This window comes from Lutra lutra, chromosome 5 (assembly GCF_902655055.1).
Source record: "Lutra lutra chromosome 5, mLutLut1.2, whole genome shotgun sequence".
In the NCBI taxonomy this organism is placed as follows: domain Eukaryota; kingdom Metazoa; phylum Chordata; class Mammalia; order Carnivora; family Mustelidae; genus Lutra; species Lutra lutra.
Genome location: NC_062282.1, coordinates 143,090,012 through 143,112,521, shown reverse-complemented (window position 1 = coordinate 143,112,521; position 22,510 = coordinate 143,090,012). Strand labels below are relative to the sequence as shown.

Here is a 22,510-nt window from a genome sequence, read left to right as displayed (position 1 = left end):
GTGTTTCCATTTGATGTGTAAAAGAGAAAACCCCTAGGATTATTATCCTACTCTTGATTTGTTATGCAATACCATTGCTTAAATCTTTATGTGGTATTTTGGACATCTATCATTTTCATCATCAATGTGTCTTGAGAAGACAAACTAGCATCATCAAGGCATTATACTGTGTTACAGTTTTGTTATACATAATGATGATGTCATACTCCTCTTCCATAAATTTTGGTAACACACTTACCTTGGTTGAAGTTTATATGCTGCTTCTGCAACGCTCTCTTCCAAACATAAATTTCAAATGTAAATAGTCTTCTTATTAAGGTGAAAAATATATTTGTAGGCCTGGGAAATGAAATGCAGAATAACTCTTGGAGCAGTGTTCTCTGCAGTGAATGCTTAGTAAATACTCTTGAGTGAACTGACAGTTGATGTCACTAAGTTATAAAATGCTGTATTCAGGACCAGCCAATTTGCTTTGTTTTGTTCGATATATATTGCATCAACTGATATATTGCATTTATATGAAGTGTATGAATCAGAATAAAGAAGATTTTTTTATTTATTGTGACATTAAGAAGACAGGTTTTTTCACTGAATGATGAAACCATAACCTTTTGCAGTGGTTTATTTCAAAAGAATTGACATAAAACTATTCTATGCATTATTTCTTTTCTTTTTACTTGCTGTCCACTGTCTACGTGATTCATTCTTAGAGGACCATAATTTATTTTTTTTTCAATGATACGGTACATTTCTGTATCTCAGCTAATAATTAGTTTTAGATTTTCATAATAATGGTTATTACTTAATAGGATACACGAAAATATCTTGTTAAGCACTTTCTCTGGTTAAGATCCCCATCACAGGGCTAAAGATTGACAGCCATTGTGAAAATTTGAGAAGTTTCTCATCAGAGTTAAGAATGGCTTTATTCATAAGCGTCAGCAATTACTTGGCTTTGCTTCCTTAGCACTGTCCATTGAAATATAGAAAAGTCAACGTACCTGCATGGCTCAGTACATTAGGCGTCTGACTTTTGATTTTAGCCCAGGTCATGATTTCAGGGTTATGGGATCGAGTCCTTCTTCCCATCCTGTGTCAGTCTCCATGCTTGGGATTCTCTTTCCTCCCTCTGCCCCTCCCCCCATGTTTTCCTTTCTCTGTCTCTCTGCCTGTCTCTATCTCTGTCTCTGTCTCTCCCTTTCTCTAAAATAATCTTAGACAAAAATAAATAAATCTTAAACAAAGATAAAAGGAAGACTTCTATCACTGATTTGACAAGCTATCTATATTTTTTCTTATCATATTAAAAACAGAACTATGAAATTTAAGTTTTTTTCATTTATCCACATGAAGTCACTTTATTAACCATCAATGTGATGCTCTTAGGAAACATTGTACACCATTCCATCTTCTCTACCAAAGATTATGTATTATTGGCTCTAGGTATTTAGTCAAGCAAACATTCTGGGGCTATGTTAAATAATTTCAAAAATGTAGGAAATGGGAGTCACAAAGATGATGTTGGATTAGGGGACCCTATATCTACTGGTCCCCTCAACTGAGCTGGATATCTACTAGCCAGACCATTTTGAACACCCACAAAATCAGCCTGAGATGTAAGAAGATATATCTGGATAACTACAAATAGAATATGTTAAGCAGTTGATCTCGAGGAATGAAGCAGGGAGCCCTGATTCTGCAGGCAGATATTGGAAGATAAATGGAAGAGGGAGGGAGGCAAAAGCCTCCTGCGCTGGGGCCTGGGCACAGACTCACAGACTGATGGAAGCAGGGAAAGGACTTTAGGGCAGCCCCCAGACTGAAGCTTGGAGCTACGGAGGTGGCATATGCAAACTGGGGGTGGCTGACAGCTTTAGAAGCACAAAGGGTAGAGTCATGCCTGGACCTGGAAGCAAGGGCTGGGAGTGCTGCTCTGAGGCTCACAACCCAGTACGTTGCAGTTTTTAGCAGCACAGACAGAAACAGAGACAGTGTGGTCTGGAGAGCTCACTGAAGAACAGACTGTGATCCCTCTGTTCTGAGACAGAGGTTTGGACACAGTCACTTCTGCTCTGACTCTTGGAAGAGACACAGAAAGCCACCAGGGAAAGCTGCCAGAGAACAAGAGCCCCCCCAAAAAATTAGTTTTCACTGAGCCCATCCCACTACCACAGGGGACAGGGAAATTCTGTCCAAACAGGTTTGCATCAGTAATAGTGTGGCAGGAGCCTCTCTGCAGAGGACAGAGTGAAAGAACAAGAAGTCAGGAAACTTACGTTTCTAAAAAAAACAGGTGCATCTGGCTTGGATTGTGGTCAGTAGTTTAGACTCTGTGAATTCCCTCAACCACCCCTCAACAGAATGACTCAGAGGAGGAACCCCCAACATAGGAAAGACTCAGAGACTCTGACCTCTGCTACAGAACTAATGGCAAGATGCTGGAATAGACTTCAGGGTAACAGTTATGCAGACAATAGCTAGGATAGAGAAAATTATTAATGGCAAGGTAGATTCTCTAAGGGCAGAAATGAGAGCTGATCTGGCAGAATTTTAAAATGTTGTCAATAAGATCCAATCTAATCTAGATACTCTAACAGCTAGTGTAAATGAGGCAGAAGAATGAATTAGTGATCTAGAAGACAAACTGATAAAAAAGAAGGAACAGGAAAAGGCCTGGAACAAACAGCTTAAAATCCATGAAAACAGAATTAGAGAAATAAACGACACCATGAAACATTCCAATGTCAGAATTATTGGGATCCCTGAGGGATGGAGAGAGAGAGAACACTAGAAGACATACTTGAGGAAATCATAGCTGAAAACTTCCCTAATCTGGGGAATGAAAAAAGCATTCACATCCTAGAGGCATAGAGAACCCCTCCCTGAAAGAAAACAGAACAATGCCCCAACATGTAATAGTAAGACTTGCAAATCTTAGAACCAAGGAAACCATCTTAAGGGCAGTTACTGGGAAGAGATTCCTTATGTACAGAGAGAGGAACATCAGAATAATGTCAGAGCTGTCCACTGAGACCTGACAAGTCAGAAAGGGCTGGCAAGACATATTCAGGGTACCAAATGAGAAGAACATGCAACCAAGAATACTTTATCCAGGAAGGCTGTCATTCAGAATGGATGGAGAGATAAGGAACTTCTAGGACAGGCAGAAACTGAAAGAATATATGACCACTAAGCCATTCCTACAAGAAATATTAAGGGGGGTTCTGTAAAAAGAGAAAGACCCCCAAGGGTGATATAAAACAGAAATATATAGAAGCAATCTATAGAAACAAGGACTTCACAGGCAACATGATTACAATAAAATCATATCTTTCAGTAATCACTCTCAACATGAACAGCCTAAATGCTCCCATAAAATGGCACAGGGTTGCAGATTAGATAAAAAGACAAGACCCATCCTTATGCTTTCTAAAAGAGACTCATTTTTGAACCTAAAGATACATCCAGACTGAAAGTGAAGGGATGGAGAACCATCTTTCATGCCATTGGACCTCAAAAGGCTGGGGTAGCAATTCTCAATCAGACAAATTAGATTTTAAACTAAAGACTGTAGTTAGAGATACAGAAGGACACAATATCATTCTTGTATTGTCTGTCCAACAAGAAGGTCTAACAATTGTAAATATCTATGCCCCTAACATGGGAATAGCCAACTACATAATCCAACTGTTAACAAAAATAAAGAGACGTATTGATAATATGTTAATAGTAGGAGACTTCAACAGTCCACTCTCAGCAATAGACAGATTATCTAAGCAGAAAGTCAACAAAGAAACAAGAACTCTGATTGATACACTGGACCAGATGGACCTCATAGATATATACAGAACATTCTACCCTAAAACAACTGAATACTCATTCTTCTTGAGTGCATGTGGAACTTCATCTTAAATAGACCATGTATTGGAACATAACTCAGGACTCAACCGATACCAAAGACTGAGATTATTCCCTGCATATTCTCAGACCACAACACTTTGAAACTGGAACTCAATCACAAGAAGTTTGGAAGTAAATCAAACACTTGGAAGCTAAAGAGAATCCTGCTCAGGAATGTTTGGATCAACCAGGAAACCAAAGAAGAACTTAAACATTCATGGAAACCAATGAGAATGCAGACACATTGGTCCAAAACCTATGGGATATGGCAAAGGCAGTCCTAAAGGGGAAATAAATAGCCATCCAAGCCTCACTTTAAAAAAATTGAAAATCCCAAATACACCTTCTCTCTTTACACCTTAAAGAACTGGAAAATCAACAACAAATTAAGCCAACCCCACGCACAAGAAGGGAAATAATCAAGATTAGAGCAGAGATGAATGAGATAGAAACTAGAGATACAGTAGAACACATCAACGAAACTGGAAGCTGGTTTTTGCAAACAATCAAAAAGATCAATCAACCACTGGCCAAACTAATCCAAAAGAAAAGAGAGAATACCTAAATTAATAAAATTATGAACGAAAGGGAAAGGATTATGACTAACACCAAGGAAATAGAAGCAATCATCAGAAATTATTATCAACAATTATATGCCAATAAGTTAAGTAACCTAGAAACCTATAAACTTCTAAAACTGCATCAGGAAGAAACTGACAACCTGAATAAACCAATATCTAATAATGAGATTGAAGCAGTGATCAAAAACCTCCCAAAAAACAAGAGCCCAGGACCTGATGGATTCCCTGGGGAATTCTACCAAACATTCAAAGATGAAATAATACCTATTCTCCTGAAGCTGTTTCAAAGAATAGAAACAGAAGGAAAACTTCCAGACTCTTTTTTTTTTTAAAGATTTTATTTATTTATTTGACAGAGAGAAATCACAAGTAGGCAGAGAGGCAGGCAGAGAGAGAGGAGGAAGCAGGCTCCCTGCTGAGCAGAAAGCCCAATGTGGGGCTTGAACCCAGGACCTGGGATCATGACCTGAGCTGAAGGCAGCGGCTTAACCCACTGAGCCACCCAGGCGCCCCCAGACTCTTTTTATGAAGCCAGCATTACCCTGATCCCCAAACCAATGACCCCACCAAAAAGGAGAATTTCAGACCAATATCCCTGATGAATATGGATGCCAAGATTCTCAACTAATAGGACCTAAGAGTACATTAAAAAGATTATGGGGGCTTTATCCCTGGGATGCAAGTGTGGTTTGACATTCACAAATCAATCAATGTGATAGAACAAATCACTAAGAGAAGAGAGAAGAAATGTTCCTTTCTCAACTGATGCAGTAAAAGCATTTGATCAATTATCATATGGTTTCACTTACTTGTGGAGCATAAAGAATAATACAGAGGACATTGGGAGATGGAGAGGAGAAGTGAGTTGGGGGAAATTGGAAGGGGAGACAAACCATGAGATACTGTGGACTCTGAGAAGCAAGCTGAGGGTTTTGGAGGGGTGGGGGTGAGGGTTGGCTGAGCCTGGTGGTGGGTATTAAGGAGGGTATGTATTACATGGAGCATTGAGTGTGGTGTATAAACAATGAATCTTGGAACACTGAAAAAAAAATAAAATTACAAAAAAAAATCTTTAAAAAATGAAGAAATTTCAGAATATCAGTAAATTATATTTTATTGCTGCCTCTTCTGGACCTGTAAGTAGTGATGCTTGGTTCAATCATTTCAAGAAGGTCTTTGAAGCAGCACAGTATGCCCATGATTTATAGCAACTTTGTTCCGGTAACCAGTCATGAAAAGATTATCTTAGCTTTTCACTTTTCAAACACAGACATCCCTTTCTACCTTTAAACAAAAAGCAGAAGGTTCCCACTGTTTTGTTTTTGTTCTTTTGACATACTATATTTCAGATGCCATGATATCATGTGACAGGCAATCATTATTTGTGTCTTATTAGCCCCAAAAGGAAGAACCTAAAACTTGTTATTCTTTTAACTTTTCGAAATAGATCTGTGGTTTCTTTATTATTCTACAAAGGAATATTAGTTGGGGATTTACACGGTTTGGTTGACTCTTGTGAGCTGTGTAAGAGCTATGATGGGATTGCAGATGCTGTTGTAGAGAGAACCTTGGCCTGTGCTTCCTCCGAGTCTCTTACCATGCTTACTGTCTGTCTTCGTTTCAAAGTCACTTTTATTTTTAATTTTTTAAAGATTTTGTTTATTTATTTGTCAGACAAGAAAGAGTGCACACGCAGGGGGAGTAGCAGGCATAGGGGGAAGCAGGCTCCCTACTGAGCAAGAAGCTGGATGTGGGACTCAATCCCAGGACCCTGAGATGATGACCTGAGCTGAAGACAGATGCCCCGCTGACTGAGCCATCCAGGCATTCCTCAAAGTCCCTTTTAACAATCTGCTTCACAGAGATAGAAATGTTTTACCCATGCTTCCCACTGCCCAAGGCATGTTAACGATTTCCGCCAACCTCTGTCAGTCCTACCAGCAGGGAGTTTTATTGTGGTGTTTGTTTTGTTTTCTTCTACTTGTCTTATTTTCCTGAGCTTTATTACCCATATACGTATTTTTTCTTATATTCTGGGAAATTTACTTTATAGGAAACAAGGAAAAAATGTTAGGATTTTATTTGTTTATTTTAGAGCGAGAGAAAGAAGGGGCATTGCCCGAGGGGGGATTGGTAGGGGCAGAGGGAGAGAGATTCCCAAGCAGACTCTGTGCTGAGTGCAGAGCTCCATACCTCGGGATTGATCTCATGACCCTGAGATCATGACCTGAGCCAAAATCTAGAGTCAGAGGCTTAACGGACTGAGCCACTTATATGCCTCAGAAAATCTTTTAAATTTGACGCATCCTCAGCCATTCTTATCCTTTCCAAATCCCTCTTCCAGTGAAAGTTAAAAAAATACATAAATAGTAACAAACCTTACACTTAGAGACCTACTGTTCAATGTCTTTCCATCACTCATTCTTTTCCTTCAACTCGTTCTTCAGGTGGGTAGCTCATCTTGGAGCTTTTCTAGCTGCGACACTCCGTTGCAGGCCTGTTTTGGTTGAAGCCTTCCCTTATGTTTCCTTGAAATATGTCCAGTGGTTTCACTTTGGACTTAAATGGATAAGAAGTCATCGCTAGAGGCTTTTGGAATGGCAAGGACGGAGTAAGATTGAACTTTCCCTCTGTAATCTCCATGTTAAGCTTACCCTCATCCCCCAGGAAGGGACCTATGCTTTAATGAAAAATAGGGTTCTCCGTATGCAAAACAGCTTTCTTAGACTAGAACCCTGGCCTGGCTTTCCAATTAGATTCTGCCTCTGAGCCCTTCTCGTGTAGCAATGTTGAAACCAGCACTAATATTCAGAATTAATGATGATTATGTTAACATTCTAAGTGGGGCAGAAGTGAAGACTAGTTAATGGAAAGCTGTCCAACAAGTGGGGAAAACAAAACAAAATCAAAACTGTCGATTTATCTTCGAGGTTTTATTTACTGCTGAACAGTTCAAGTTTTATAAGCACATTAGTAGTTAGGGGAAAAAATGGCTGGAGTACTAATTCTTGATTTTATGTACTGAAAAAAATCACTTTAAAGCTATTAATTATGGGGATGTTTCTATGAGGCCAGATTTTACTAACCTATTTTCAATTATAAAGCTGCATTTCTTTAAAAAGTAGTTTTTTGTTTTGTTTTGCTTTGTTTTGTTTTGTTTTGTTTAAAGAAGTAAGAGCTCCTGGGTGATTGGGGCTCCTGGGTAGCTCAGTCAGTTGAGCCTCTGGATCCTGATTTCAGCTCAGGTCATAATCTCAGGGTTGTGAGATCAAGCCCTGTGGTGGGCTCTCCATGCCGAATGGGGAATCTTCTGGAGATGATTTTTCTCTCTTTCCTTCAGGCCCTCCCACACCCCAAAAATGTATATTGTGATAATTTTTATGCCTTCGTAAACTTCTAGATAGTATTTCATCTGTTTTTTTATTTTTTATTTTTTTATTTTTTTAAAACTCATGTATTTGACAGACATATCACAAGTAGGCAGAGAGGCAGGCAGAGAGAGAGAGAGCGGGGAAGCAGGCTCCCCGCCGAGCAGGGAGCCCGATGAGGGGCTCGATCCCAGGACCCTGAGATCATGACCTGAGCCAGAGGTAGAGGCTTAACCCACTGAGCCACCCAGGCACCGACCTGTTTTTTTATTTTTAATTCCTGCTCTGATCCGAGGTTCTGTTATTATGTTTGACCCACAGAAAACTAAATGAGATTAACCCATTTTTGGTGGAGTTTTGGATTGCAAACTGAGTTCTTCTTCATGCTCATTGTACTCCTTCAATCAGGAAGTTGTCAAAAGGAGGATTTCTCCCACTGGTCTCGGTATTCTGAGAAGCAAATTAATCCTTGAAATTCTTCATATTCAAGAAAGAGCTGACTCTTCATCCTGGGAAGATCATAACTTCCAAAAATATGTGCTTTCCTTCCTATAAGAAGGGATATTCTTCATCAAGTTACATCACTTGGCCTCTCTTTTCAAATTATTCGGGGATATTTGTCAAATCATGTGGAAATAGATAGGATAACCACAGGATGAAGTGCCATTATTCAGGCTTTCAGACAATGAAATTTTCAAGATTAAAATAACAGTAATATAGGCATGAAAGAAAGACCGAAAGACTATGTATTTTATCAAATTTTTCTTTTTTTTTTTTTCCTGTAGGAAAAGCAGTTCCTTACCATTTACTGTATAGATTTGTGGTAAAGGATGTTTTGTCCATCACTGTCCATGTCTTCCCTAGCCAACTGAATAAATTCCCTGGTACCACGAGACTAACTAGTTCAAAAATTCACCTGCCTTGAACTGTTCTATTTCAGTGCTACACTCTTATTTAAACTCTGACTATCTGATATGGCAATATGAGTTTTTAATTTTCAGGTCAACATTAATTATGGTTCAAAAACACTCTAAAGCTATAAAAGAAAGCTTCCATATATACATTATTTGATTTGATTCTTTTGAAAATATACTATTTTGTGTTCTAAAATACAAATGCATACAATTGTTTTATTACATTATCCAATGAGGCATGTATATAATATTGCTCCTCTGTTACTTTCACAAAACCTTAAAATCTTTTTTAGTATGGGTGTTAATGCCTGTGTTTCTTTGAAATGGGACTCTCCGGTGATTTGATCATACTTTGGTCCTGAAAATTCACATTTTCATTTTCTTGAAATGAGGGATCAGTGATGAGTTCACTCTCTTTTCCACAACTGAAATTCTTATTGGCCAAGGACATGAGCATTGTGCATACTTTCTAAAGATGATGGACAAAAACATCTACTTAGTAGTTCAGCAGAAATTAAGGGACACAAGGAATTTATACATGGATCCTGGTTATAGTACATCTTGCCCAAGTCTAAATACTGTGAAAGAAACCTAGTGATTAAACTAGAATTTTAAAATAAGGATCACATTTTGTATAATTGCAGGTTTTCTGAATAATCATAGAATGTGCAATTAGAGCTAGTATTGGTGTACTATAAATGAGATATGTTCGATTTTATAGTCAGATTTCATCATTGTCTTTCTGGTAGCACTTAAGTTGAAATTAGTTTCAATTTGAATTTTGTAAATTTTTTTTTGCTATTTTCCTCTTTCTTTTAAATATCGAAATATAAATCTTTGATGTTTAATTGTCCTATGGAAGGTCATGCTCTATATTTTTTCAGTAATTCTATAAGCCTTTTATTACTGAAATTCATTACTTAAATCCCTTGTAGATGTTTCTACATCATTTACATGAAAACTATTTAAATCATCCATTTTACCTTCCATTTCGGACAAAATAACTGATGCTTTATCGAAAATTTGAAAGTTTTAGTTCATTTCTGTGACTGCTCTACATGTATGATCTATCACAGAATTAAATTCCATATGTATGTATGTATGTATTTATTTTTCAGATTTTATTTATTTATTTGTCAGGGAGAGAGAGAGAGAGAGAGCGTCTTAGAAGGAGTGTGCACAAGCAGGGGGAGCCACAGGCAGAAGGAGAAGCAGGCTCCCTGCTGAGCAGGGAGCCCGATGCAGAACTCGATCCCAGGACTCTGGGATCCTGACCCAAGCTGAAGGGAGATGCTCAACCGACTGATCTACCCAGGAGCCCCTAAATTCATTTTTTTTTAAAGATTTTATTTATTTATTTGACAGAGAGAGATCACAAGTAGACAGAGAGGCAGGCAGAGAGAGAGAGAGAGAGGGAAGCAGGCTCCCTGCTGAGCAGAGAGCCCGATGCGGGACTCGATCCCAGGACCCTGAGATCATGACCTGAGCCGAAGGCAGCGGCTTAACCCACTGAGCCACCCAGGCGCCCCCCTAAATTCATTTTTAAAAATATATTTATACCGTAGGTTTTTCTGGGTTTGTTGGTGCAATTTCAACAGCGCAGTGATATGCTGATTCTTGATAAATACTTTTTCTTTAAGGCAGTCATTCATCATGTTGGTGATGGCCACTAACAGTGAGACTGAACCCTGCAATTCAGTTCTTTACATCCAGACACATGAGTCATTTAAGAAATCTTGACTGAGAGTCCAATAGTTCTCTGCTGCTTAGCCTAAGAGCTGAGCATTAATTAAGTTTGTGTAGCCATAAGCAGATCTTCTTCGATTCTCAGATGCTAGTATTCTAAAGATGAGTTAGAGGTTATCACTTCCCTACAGGAACTTTCAGTGAAACCTGTTGGATACTGATTAGAATTTGAATTGGGCTTTCCTTTGCAAAGCATCCTAGCACACATGGATTCAATTGATGGACATTTGTAGCTCCTGGGTATGGGTGTATATTTGATTCCTAGATAAATGTGATTGCCTAATACAGAGATGTCTTTCTCTTCCATTACCAGACTGTGACCCTGTGCCTCTGACACATTTTACAAATGTATGTTGTTGATCATAAGGAGACAAGATAATGTGGCAAGCTCAGTGTGAAACCTGTTGTGATTTTTGAAAAACCTAATCAATGTTCAGTTCTGCTGTGGGGTTTTTTGTTTGGTTGGTTTGTTGTTTTTTTGTTTGTTTTGGTTTTGGTTTTCTTTTTGGCATCTTATTGTTGGAAGGATAAGCAAATACTCAGGACAGAGCTATTGAAACAGATTGTGGATGTTGATTAGTTCTGCAAAGGCCAAAAATGTAAGTGCACATTTGTCAAGAATTCATGTTTGGTGCTTTCCCCTCTCACAAATTCAGATGATCTTCTGTAATTTCCCAGTAGCTGATTCCAAGCATAGAGTTCAGACAGCGTCCTTCTAGAATGGGTACTAATACTCTGGATAATGGAAGTGTGATTTCATGACATCCTTCAAGCACTGACCAGATAATTTTGAAACTTTTTCATTTTGGTTTTAGCCTAGTCTGAGACTCTGTCTAAAATGCATGGCAGGATGACGGGGCGTTGGGGGAGGGTGGTGAAGAAAGGAATTGTTGAGTTTGTAGTTGGCAGAAAAGTTGTATTGCTGAATAAGATCACAAGTTATGGCTGGGATGGTTGGGTAACAGTTTTTTCCACTGTGGAAAGCCAGACACTCTCTGCCAAACAGACGAACACGATCTATACTGTCAGAATGGAAGAAATGAAAAAAGTGGTAGGCACTATGAAGCCAGGGCGTTCCAGCAGTGAACTTGGAGTTCGACAATTGGACGTTGCTATGAGGAGGGACATAAAGGCACCCAAACACTGCAGGGTGGTCAGTTACTGGGTGGCCCAGAGAATATTTGACACAGAGGTTAATGAGAAGGTTATAGCGTTCAGATCCAAATTCTTTCTTTAAGGTATTCTGAGAAATTCTGTCAGTGGAGACCCCGACATGCATTGCTTCTGTCAGTGGAGACCCCAACATTGCTGTGCTTTTCCAATTTAATAACAGAAATGAGAGTAAACAGTAATGGGCTTGAAAAAGTGTTTTTCCATTCCACGTATTAGCTCATATAACTCCTTCATTGACCCTATGAAGCTAGTAAAATTATTTGTTTGTTTATTTGCTCATTTATTTTTAACCTCCCTTTCAGAGATAAGAAAGGAGAGGCAAGTTAGCACCTTGCCTGGGGCGCATAGCTAGTGAGTCTGGCTATGGGCGCCATATTACAAACACTCTCCATGTCTTGGTTTGAAGAATGAAACAGTAGTGTTCAACAGAGAAATCTACATCCCCTTCCTCAGGCCTTTATTTTAATGTCTTTTTTATGTGAAAGATTTTTGGGAGGAGGGGGAATAAAGAGGTACATAAATTCCATCAGATAGATTAATATAGACAGCCTCATTTTTACCATTTCTTTGCCTTTCCACTCCAGCATTATAACTTCATGAATCTCTGATTCTTGTCACAATTCTTAGGAGTATTCAGTGTAGATTTAATGGGAAATGTGGTTAGAAATTTTGACTGCTGTTCCTATTTGTTAACTTTATTAAAAGTGTGAGCCATAAAATTGTTTAATACTGAGTGACAAAGATTGCCTGCATAAAATAATCCATTGGGCTATTTTTTAAATTAGCATTTTTTGCATTCAAATTTTATAATTCATTATTAGCAGAAATATTTCCTGTAATGCACATGTATGTAATAAAAATGTGGTCAGGGATTCTGGGTGTTTCACTCCCAAAAACCTCAAGGGCCCCTGGCACTTAACTGGTACTCAGTGAGTATTTCATGAATGAGTATTCATCATGAAGATGAATGATGAAGTTAACTGCCTTGAGCTTATTCACATGTATGATTTTGCGTTTGCTCTATTAAATAAATACTCAAGGTTATTGTTGATAAAAAAAAAATCAGGTATAGAATGGGAAGCAGCAGGGTGCTGAGAAAATCATGGTGAGAAAATAGTTTCTTCATTCCCTGCGCCACGCTGGTTCTTTGGAGTGCCTTGAAGGAGGGATCCTTCTCAGTTTTCTCTTCATTGCCCGTACTGACAAAGCATGGACCTCTGTAGGTAGTTAGTGACAGAGTGTGTGAATGATTGGGCAGATGGAATGATATAGCTTGTGTCCTCTTGTGATCACCTAGTATAAATAAGGTCCAAGTATAGCAACCTCAGTGTTTGGGGAACATGCTACCAAAGGCTTATGGCCAAAGTGAGGACCACATACTTGGGGATCAGTGATCTAGTATCTCTGGATTGGATGTGACCTTATGGACCATGAAGTCTTTATTTAGACCTTGAGGCCATGGACTCTATGTTCACTACCCTCTGGGACTTAGAATTTTTATAGTAGCATGGCCCTGAGATCACTTAGCCTTTGCTCTACATTCCTCTGTCACTCAGATTTAGTGTAGTGCTGTGTTAACGTGCTCACAGGTAGGTTTGTCTGAGGTTGGTTCAGTCATACAGCTAGCCTTGGTTTCCTAAGACAAGACATCCTTTCAAACATTTGTGGACTGCTGTCTGGTTTCCAGAAGCTCCTCTATGCCACTACACTACTGTCAGTGTCCGGCGGTTGACTAACTGCCCCTTCTCTTTCTGATCACTGGCTCTGTCCTTATTTGTGTATGTTAATGACACATTGGACAGTAGGATTAAAATAGTATTGACAAATGAATAAGTGTTCATTTCAGGAGACTTACCACTGACTTGCTATATTGCATCATGTTCTTAGGAAGAACAGGTGGGTTCCTCATTGAAAAGATCTGGAGCATTTGATTGCTTGATCTCTACTCCAGTTTCCAGCCACGTGATGCAGTCCTTCACATGCGTTAACTCCATACACATGCTTCCCATGGTACCTCCTCCTCTCTTCCGTTAACCTGTCCTTCTCCACTGCTCCAGGCTATTCCTTCATAGGCTGACTAATGCCTTCCCCTCCATTCATCGTCTCCTGTACCTATTCAGTTCAGTGTGCTTTGGAAAGTCTGGAGTCAATACACTAGTTGTAAAAGTTCTCTAATTTTTTTTTAAAAGAAGCTCCATAACTTACTCTCACCTCTCCACATGATGACCCAGGGAAACAGTGATATGGGTAGACAGTGACAACAATGCACCAGGAAGTGCCTGAGAAGGTCGGCCCCACCTTGACATGATGGGTGCTGGGATTTGGACAACACATACCAGCATTTCTAAGAAATATACAGGCCCAGTATATCATTTGTTATTTGAAATATGTATGGAAGTTGAGATTGACAAGCAGATATTTAAATACTAAAGTTATAAAAAAATGACCTTAAATAAAAATTAACAATCACAACACAAGTTATCACCATTTAAATTATCATATTTTTAGTTTCTATTTTATGTTTAAATTCCAAAGAGGAAAATACATATAATAATACCATGAAATTAAGCAATGCTTGCTTTGTAGGGCTCCAAAGGTTTTTTAAGGAACACTTACAGTGTGTTTGTAACTAAGATTTAACTTCCAAGATGCCAGGGTTAATGAGTTTGTGTTAGCATACCTACACTTCCTGTGAGCAGAACTAGCTTACATTTCCATAATTTCTCTTTATATATATTGTCTATAAACAACTAGTCAATTTGAACCTTAAAAAAATAAAATTACTTAAAAATATGATTATTTAGAAGGAAATACTGACTTATGCTCATTTTTTCCCTGAAAGGTTGATTTGTGTTATGTAGAACTCATTCATACTTCAGGCATAGTCGGCTATACCATCTGTGACCATAGGAAAGATCATTACTTTTAACAGCTGTGAATTTTTAATGAAGTGAAAACATGTAGAGTCAAGGTCCACAATGTTTTGTGTTGCAAATTTTTATTTTCCCACCATCAAAGTCTACCAGTACTTTTCTATATAGGGAAGAATATGGGTTTATTCCTTATTAAGCCCTGATGCTTCTGGAATAATAGTTTAATTTTGATATTTCTATCTATATAGGACTCTACTTATCATTTGTGTTAAATTCGAATGCCAAATTTTTCCACACTAGATAAAATTTGAAAGATGCCATGGTCAATTAACTATTGAATTGGAGGAGTAAATTTATTATATCTAAAACCAAAAATAAAAGATGTCTGGGTAATGTCGAATATTGGCGATATTTGTCATGTTTCCGATGATTATTTTTCTTTAATCAGTTACATCCTTTCATCATGCCTTGGGGAATACGCTATTTGAAATGAATTCCTCAGAATAGTGTTGATTTTGTAGTTGAGAAGCTGTTACAAAAACTTTCTCTATTGGTGTACAATGAATTCAATAATGTGATTAGTAAAAAAAAAAAAAAATCAATTTTGAAGCCATAACAGTTATACTGGTTTTTAATAGTTATGACCTGTGCCATAAATTATCTTCATTTTAATGTGCCCTACTTATAAAACAAGAGGGAATGTCATTTGGGATTTAGCTCTACTTATCTTGTCAATCAAATTCAACTTAGAAGTAAGTAAACTAGGAGTTATTGATACTACGTAAATGTAAAAATATACTGAACTGAAAGTCAGGGTACATTGTTGACTAAATCAGGAAAATAAAAGGTTAAAAAACCTGTCTACATTGATAGGCAAGCCCATGGAGAAATATGTAGAATTGCCTTTTTTTTAAATTCACTTTCCTTTTTATAAATAATGTGATTTCACAATAAAGCTACATGACATATCCAAGATCAAATTCCATGGTGAAGATAATATAAGACTAGACCTGAAGATTTCTTACATTTAAATTCTAGCTCTAATATTAACTCATGATTAATATTTTGGGAGTCCTTTATTCAATGTGGATTTCCTAAGGCCTTCAGCTGACCTAGTGGGCCAGAGAATTCGGGACCTAATTTCCACGTATTCTGTTTGACATGACTTTTACAGGAAAAGTAGTGCACTGTCGGCTCAACATTTTGCATCAGAATAAAGTCTTGATAGTTTCTAATCAGACAATGCATTTGTTCTCCAGTGAAGTATTTTTACGCTTTAGATTTCTCTTGCACTTATCACACAATGATAGACCCTCTCAAAGTCATTTATAGTTTTCTATAAAACAAATTCAGGTCTAGTATTGAACTATGTTAGTTGAGTTTAGTTCCTTAAAACCAGAGATCTCACTGTTGAAATAGTTATAAAGTTTACTAGTAAAAATAGTGGTATGGAATTTGCAGTGCCTTTGCATAATGCTTAGAAAGACTATAAATTTAAAAAAAAATTTTAAATACTTCTTCAAAAAGTATTTGCCACACTGAACAAAAGAAAAAGGCAACATGTTGCTATTGAGTTTAACCACGCTGGTGGTTGCCAGGGAAGGGGGACGGGCTGGAATCTTTTTTTTTTAAATTATTTTTTTTAATTTTTATATTTGAGTTTATTCTTCATTTAACTTTTAAAACACTACTATAGTTGAATATTAAAACAAAAACAATAGCAAGTAGTGTGCTATGATTATAGTCCTTCACTCATTCACTACTGCACATAAAATGCCAGCAGTGTTATTCACTGGCCCCATTAAGAGGTCTGACACTGAACACCACCCCTGGGATGATGTTCATCATCCTCATATGCTTCCCCATTGTAATGGCGCCGTCTTTCCTGATTTGGATCAAAGTCCACCAGTTCTACCTGGTCCATTTCATCAGTCTCTTCTACTTCCTTCCTCTCAGGTAGGAGTTTTTCCAGCAAAGAGAGTTTATCAGGAGACAGAAAGCCATTCTCAGGAAAGTTTACCTTAAATTCGATGATGAGGCGACCCTTCTCATATGGCCTACGATAAATTGGCATGCCTTCATTTAGCACACACTTGATATCTCCATGCTTGACAATTTGACCTGGATGAGAGGTGATGACAATGGTTCGGTTGTCCAGAGTAGATATTGGCTTTTGGAAACCGCACAGTGCTTCAACCAGCTGTATGTCCATACACATGAAAAGGTCTTCTCCTCGCCGAGTAAACACAGCATGATCCTTCTGATCTAAAACAATGATAATATCTCCTGGTTCCAGTCCTGGTTCTTGGTCTCCTTCACCATGGAATGTTATCTTCTGGCCATCTTTCATGCCTTTGTCAATATGAACTTCTAGAATCTTCTTCTCTCGAACTATCTTCCTTCCATTGCAGCTTTTACATCTATCTTTAGGACTGATCCGTTCCCCATGGCCCTGGCACTCCATGCACACAGACTGAATTTGCTGAACCATTCCAGGTCCTATTTGATGAATTCTTATTTGCATTCCAGTACCTCGGCAATTATAGAACCAATACATTTACAACTCCGCTCTGATGGGCCACCCCTCCATAGTGTTTTTTGCTGAATCCTCTGCTTCCTTAACCTCTAGATGTTGGTAGGTCCAGTATTCAGTCTGAGAGCTCCCTTCGGGCTTCTCTCCTCCTCTCCACGCCCGTGCTGACCTCAGCTAGTCCTTCGGAGCTCATCAACAGGTCCGTGTGAGTGCTCCTGAGACTCACAGACAGCTGTGGCCTGACCTCATCCCTGAGCCCATGCCTCATCTCCACTGGGTGTTTTGTAGGCATCTCAAAGTAAACATGTCTAAAGCGGAACTTCAGAATCCATACCCAGCCCCTCCACTCTTTCTCCCTTCGGTTTGCTCAATGTCAGTAAATCACCCCAGAATCTCACCAGCTACCTGGCTCAGAACTCTCGGGATCATTCTTGTTTCCCCCCTTGTACTCACCTTGCATGCCCAGTCCTCTAGAAAAGTGTGTCAGGTCTGTCTTCAGAATGTATCTTGAATCCTCCTCTTCACCGTCTTTCACTGTCCTCCTCCTTTCATCAGATGGTCCCTACATGAATTCCTAACCAGACCCTGCTTCCTCGTTTACCATCCTATAACCCGTTTTCCTCAGAGCCCCCAAAGTAGGGGTTGAAAGAGAAAAGAATGAATGTCATCCCATGTTGAAAACCATGTCTCCCCATTGTCTCCTTCAGTCCATTGCGGCCTCTGCTGACCCCAGAACTCACCTGTCACTCAGATGCCCCCACCTGCCACTCTATCTTGTATAAGCTATTTTTTGGGTCCTTTGGGCTTCCCACATTCAATTCTGCTTCCAGGTTTTTCCTCTTGATGCCTGGCGCCTTCTCCCGTTACAGTATCTGTTGCTGTGCTACCTGTCTCAGAAGCAACTTTGCTGACCACCCAGCCTGGGCTGTCACTGTCCATATGTGTGTTTGTCACTCCCTATCACATATTTGCCTTTTGGCACCCAGTTCTCTCATGGTACGCTTTGTCCTTTTCCTCATGGTGCTTACCACTCTGTGATATCTCATTCATGTGCTTGTTTTCTTATTTGTTTACTGTCTCCTCCCTGCTGCATATGAGTTCTTTAAAAGAATGGACCTGTTCTTTTCACTCCTGAATCCTGAACACCTAGAAAAGGAATGGCCCAGTAAGTATGTATGGAGTGAAAGAAAAAAGAAAAGTCTACAGATCAGTTTGTTCCTCGTTTTTCTAATTTCCAAGGCTTTAAAGAGGTCGCCAAAAAATAAATAACTCTTCAGAAACCTGAAGAGATGCCTTACTCATGACTTTGATATCATCTTCTGAGCACAAATCATGAAAAGTGTACATTTTTTGGAAGTCGGCTCTCCATATTTTAGTAACTTTTTGCAATCTTTAAATCACGTGCTTTTTGCATGATTTTCTTTTTGCTCCTTTAAAAGCCTGTATGTCAAAATAGAATTTGATTTGCTGAAACTTAATGTTAGCGCTTTGAAAGCATTGCAGTAGGGAGGAAACAATAAAAAAATGCAGACTGTTCACTCACAAACACAACACATTTTGTGTGTTGGAATTAAGCATTAATGTATGAATAATCCTTTCAAAGGAAAAAAAATGAAAGGTAAGACGAAATAGTGCTCTGACTGCAGATCTGTTTATTATTTTTTTTTTATTTTCAAGTATTTACAGAATATAACACCATTTGGAAATGTGCTGTCACTGCAGTTATTTTAGGAGCGGGAAGCAGAAAAAAAAGTGTTCCAATCACCAGACTCCTTAGTAACGTGAAAAAGAGACATACACAAATGGAAGGGTTCTATTGTAACAAATATATCAAGAGTTGACATAAATTATGGTGAATAAATCCTCTCACCATTCTTAGATTTTCCTTGGTAGTTCTATGTAATAATTACCTACTCCCTAGCTGATTCCTATTAAAAGGGGTTCTGTATGTGTAAGTGATAGGATTGCTTACGACATGGTGGAAGACAGTTCAGCTTAATGATTGGAATATGAATTCTGGATTTAAAATGCCTGCTTTTGAATTGCAGCTTCACGTCTTTTAAGTATGCGCCTTGGACAAGAATCAATAATTGCGTGCTTGCCTTTTAAGGTTGTTTTGGACATTAAATGAGACAATCCATGTAGAACACTTAACATCCAGAGCATGAGAAACCCCTGACAATGTTAACGAATATTACTCTATTTAGTCTCATCTTTATAATTACTCATGTTTTCATGTATTATTAACTGTCATCTTTCCCATAATGCATCTTTCCCAAAGATTGCCTGAGGGCACCTGAGTGGCTCAGTTGGTTAAGCCTCTACCTTCAGCTCAGGTCATGATCCCAGGGTCCTGGGTTCGAGCCCCGAATCAGGCTCCCTGCTCAGCAGGGATCTTGCTTCTCCTTCTCCCTCTGCCTTTCCCCCTACTTGTGCTCTCTGGCTCTCTCTGTCAAACAAATTAATAAAATCTGTTTTAAAAAGATTTCATTAGTTTAAGTGTCCATTAGAAAAATAAGAAATAATCACATTAATCTGTTATAGATTGGTTAGTTGTCTAGAGCAGTGTTTTCCAGTATAGGTCAGAGATCTTCCATTGGGGAATAGCAGACGGCATTATTTTAACATTTTGAGAGATGCTCCATTAAGCAAATTTAATCAGGTTTCTATACATTGGGACTTTGCAGAGTCTTTAAAATGTTAATATAAGGGGCGCCTGGGTGGCTCAGTGGGATAAAGCCTCTGCCTTCGGCTCAGGTCATGATCTCAGGGTCCTGGGATCGAGCCCCGCATCCGGCTCTCTGCTCAACGGGGAGCCTGCTTACTCCTCTCTCTCTGCCTGCCTCTCTGCCTACTTGTGATCTCTGTCAAATAAGTAAATAAAATCTTTTTAAAAAATGTTAATATAAGTCTATCTTCTATTTTTCTGGAGGTTCTAAGTCTTTACTAGTGTGTACTTAATGTTTACATAATTAAAAATTTATAAGTGTTCATATGCACCATGATCTTCCAAGAAAGACATAAATTGGGCAAGATTTTTCAAAATTGGAATGTTTTTCCCCTCGGGGGGGGGGGGGTCTGCTGCTCTCTCAGTTCACGGATAGTGAAAAAGTTACTGGTCAGATTGAGAATCTTCTTATGGTGAAGTTTGGGATCTTTTCTGGCTTATGAAGAATCTCATCTATGAACTTGAAAAGCTTGCTTTTACAGTATTACATTTATATAAAATGGATAACGGAATTTTAGATAAAACTGAAAGTAGGGTATAATTTAGACCTTTCTTATTTCACTCATCTTTGAAAGAAGCCTTTTCCTGCGGCTTAAAGTAAATCAAATAGTATGATTAAAGGAAATTGGTCTGTGTACAGAACAAAAAACTGATTAGGCTTCTACTTGTCTTTTCTGGGAATATGTCTTCTGTTGGACATTTCTGTCTTCCAGTAAAATAGGTAGCAAAGCACAGTGGTGCCAACTGCACCGTGAGCTCTTTAATCTGGTCTGTACTGACAAGCTGTGTGACACTGGTCACATTACTCAGCCTCTCTGTGCCTTAGCTATCTCATCTGAAATTGGAAGTAATAGACACTCATAGGGTGTGATGAAGATTAAATGAGTTACTGTTCTTAAAGGATTAAGAATTATTCCGGATTCATTCCTGGCACTGTTATAAATAAATCAATTAAGTTGAGGAAGCTACATCCTTGCTTTTCTATTTATTTTCCATTCTATTTCCTTCTGTGGTGTGTCTAGTGTCATACTCAAAAGGACATATTAGCAGGAAGAATTTTCATGATAGAAATTCAGTTCTGCTACTTTGTCTCTGGATCCAGGGATGGTTCTAGCCTCCCTTCTTCCCCCTTTCTTTTGTTCCTCCCTCCTTTCCTTCTTTCCTTCCTGGATTTGCATTTCCCTGATGATTAGTAATGTTGTGCATTTCCTTATGTATGTGTTGGTCATCTGTACATCTATCTTCTTTGAAAAAGTATCTATACAGGTCCTCAGCCCATTTTTTAACCAGATTGGGAGTTTTTTGTTGTTGAATTGTCTAAGTTCTTTATATATTTGGGATACTAACCCTTTATCAGATATCATTTGCAAATACCTTCTCCCATACAATATATTGTCTTTTTGTTTTGCTGATGGTTTCCTTTGCTATGCAAAAGATTTTCATTTTGATGTAATTTGGCTAGCAGTTATTAGAGATTCTTCCCCAGCCCGTGACTCTGGGGATGGCCAGACAGGAAAATAGGTATTTTGTTGCCCTTCATAGAAAAACATATGATGTTTGTGCTTCATAGAGTTAAAGCAGGAGGGATGGTTGCATCTTTTACTGGGCAAATAGATTCAGATATTTTCTAAACATCTTGTTTTAATAGCACTGCTAAACTCTTAAAAATTATTTCCATAATGATTTGGTACACAGCTGTAATTATAATAGTTAACATCTAGTGAGAACTGCACAAAGTGTATTCATCATCAAACCCTCACTATAAACTAATAAAATAGACATTGTCGGGGCACCTGGGTGGCCCAGTCAGTTACGTGTCTGACTCTTGGTTTCAGCTCAGGTCATAAACTCAAGGTAGTGGGATCAAGCCCCAAGTTGGCTCCCTGCTCAGCATGGCGTCTGCATGTCTCCCTCTCTCTGCCCCTCCCCCCCACTCACACTCTCTTACTCTCTCAAATAAATGAATCTTTAGAGAGAGAGAGCTGTCATTATCCCCATTCTACAGTGAAGAAAACCAAAGAAGCTAATGACTTTGAATTAACATGATACCAAGGTGGCTTACTAAATGAGTAAATGCTACAGCTACGTGTACCTGTGTGTATTTGTGTGTGTATTACCAGTATAATTCAGTATATACCCATGAAATTAGATCATGATGTCCATAACAGCATTATTCATAATAGCCAAAAAATGGAAATAGTCTAAATGTCCATCAGCTGATGATTGGATGAACAAAATACGACAGAACCATGCAAGAGAATATTATTCAGCAATAAAAATTAGCCAACGCCTCATACATGGTACAATAAACAAGAACCTCAAAAAATTAGGCCGAGTAAAAGAAGTCAGATATAAAAACCACACAGTATATGATTCCATTCATATGAAATATCCATAAAAGAAAAAACAAATCCATAGAGCTGGAAAGTAGACCTGGAACTAGGGGTTGTAGTAGGGTTGACTGCAAATAAATAAGCAGGAGAGGTCTTTTTGAAGGGTGATACCTGTCCTACAGCTAGATCATGTTGAAGGTTACACAAATTTCCCGAAAATAATTTCCTAGGAAAGAATTGTACACTTAAAGGGTGAATTTTCTCATATGCAAATTATTCCTCAGTAAAGCTGTTTAATTTAAAAATAAATAAATAAATAAACTTAATCATAGCCCAGAGACTGAGTATTTTAGTCCGTAGT

The 22,510-nt window shown here is 38.4% G+C and overlaps 2 protein-coding genes across 9 annotated transcripts in view; one reads left to right on the top strand and one right to left on the bottom strand.

Moving 5' to 3' along the window:
* PRR16 (proline rich 16) overlaps positions 1-22,510 on the top strand; it is a 195,945-nt gene that overhangs the window by 118,559 nt on the left and 54,876 nt on the right. The window lies entirely within an intron of this gene.
* Positions 16,299-17,091, bottom strand: LOC125100686 (dnaJ homolog subfamily A member 1-like). The gene has a single exon (XM_047731056.1). It carries the CDS (start codon positions 17,077-17,079, stop codon positions 16,357-16,359), a length of 723 nt encoding a protein of 240 aa, XP_047587012.1. The 5' UTR covers positions 17,080-17,091; the 3' UTR covers positions 16,299-16,356.

Bases quoted from the DNA above. Each gene is read 5' to 3' on its own strand.
- LOC125100686 (XM_047731056.1), bottom strand. From the start codon at position 17,079: ATGCAAATAAGAATTCATCAAATAGGACCTGGAATGGTTCAGCAAATT.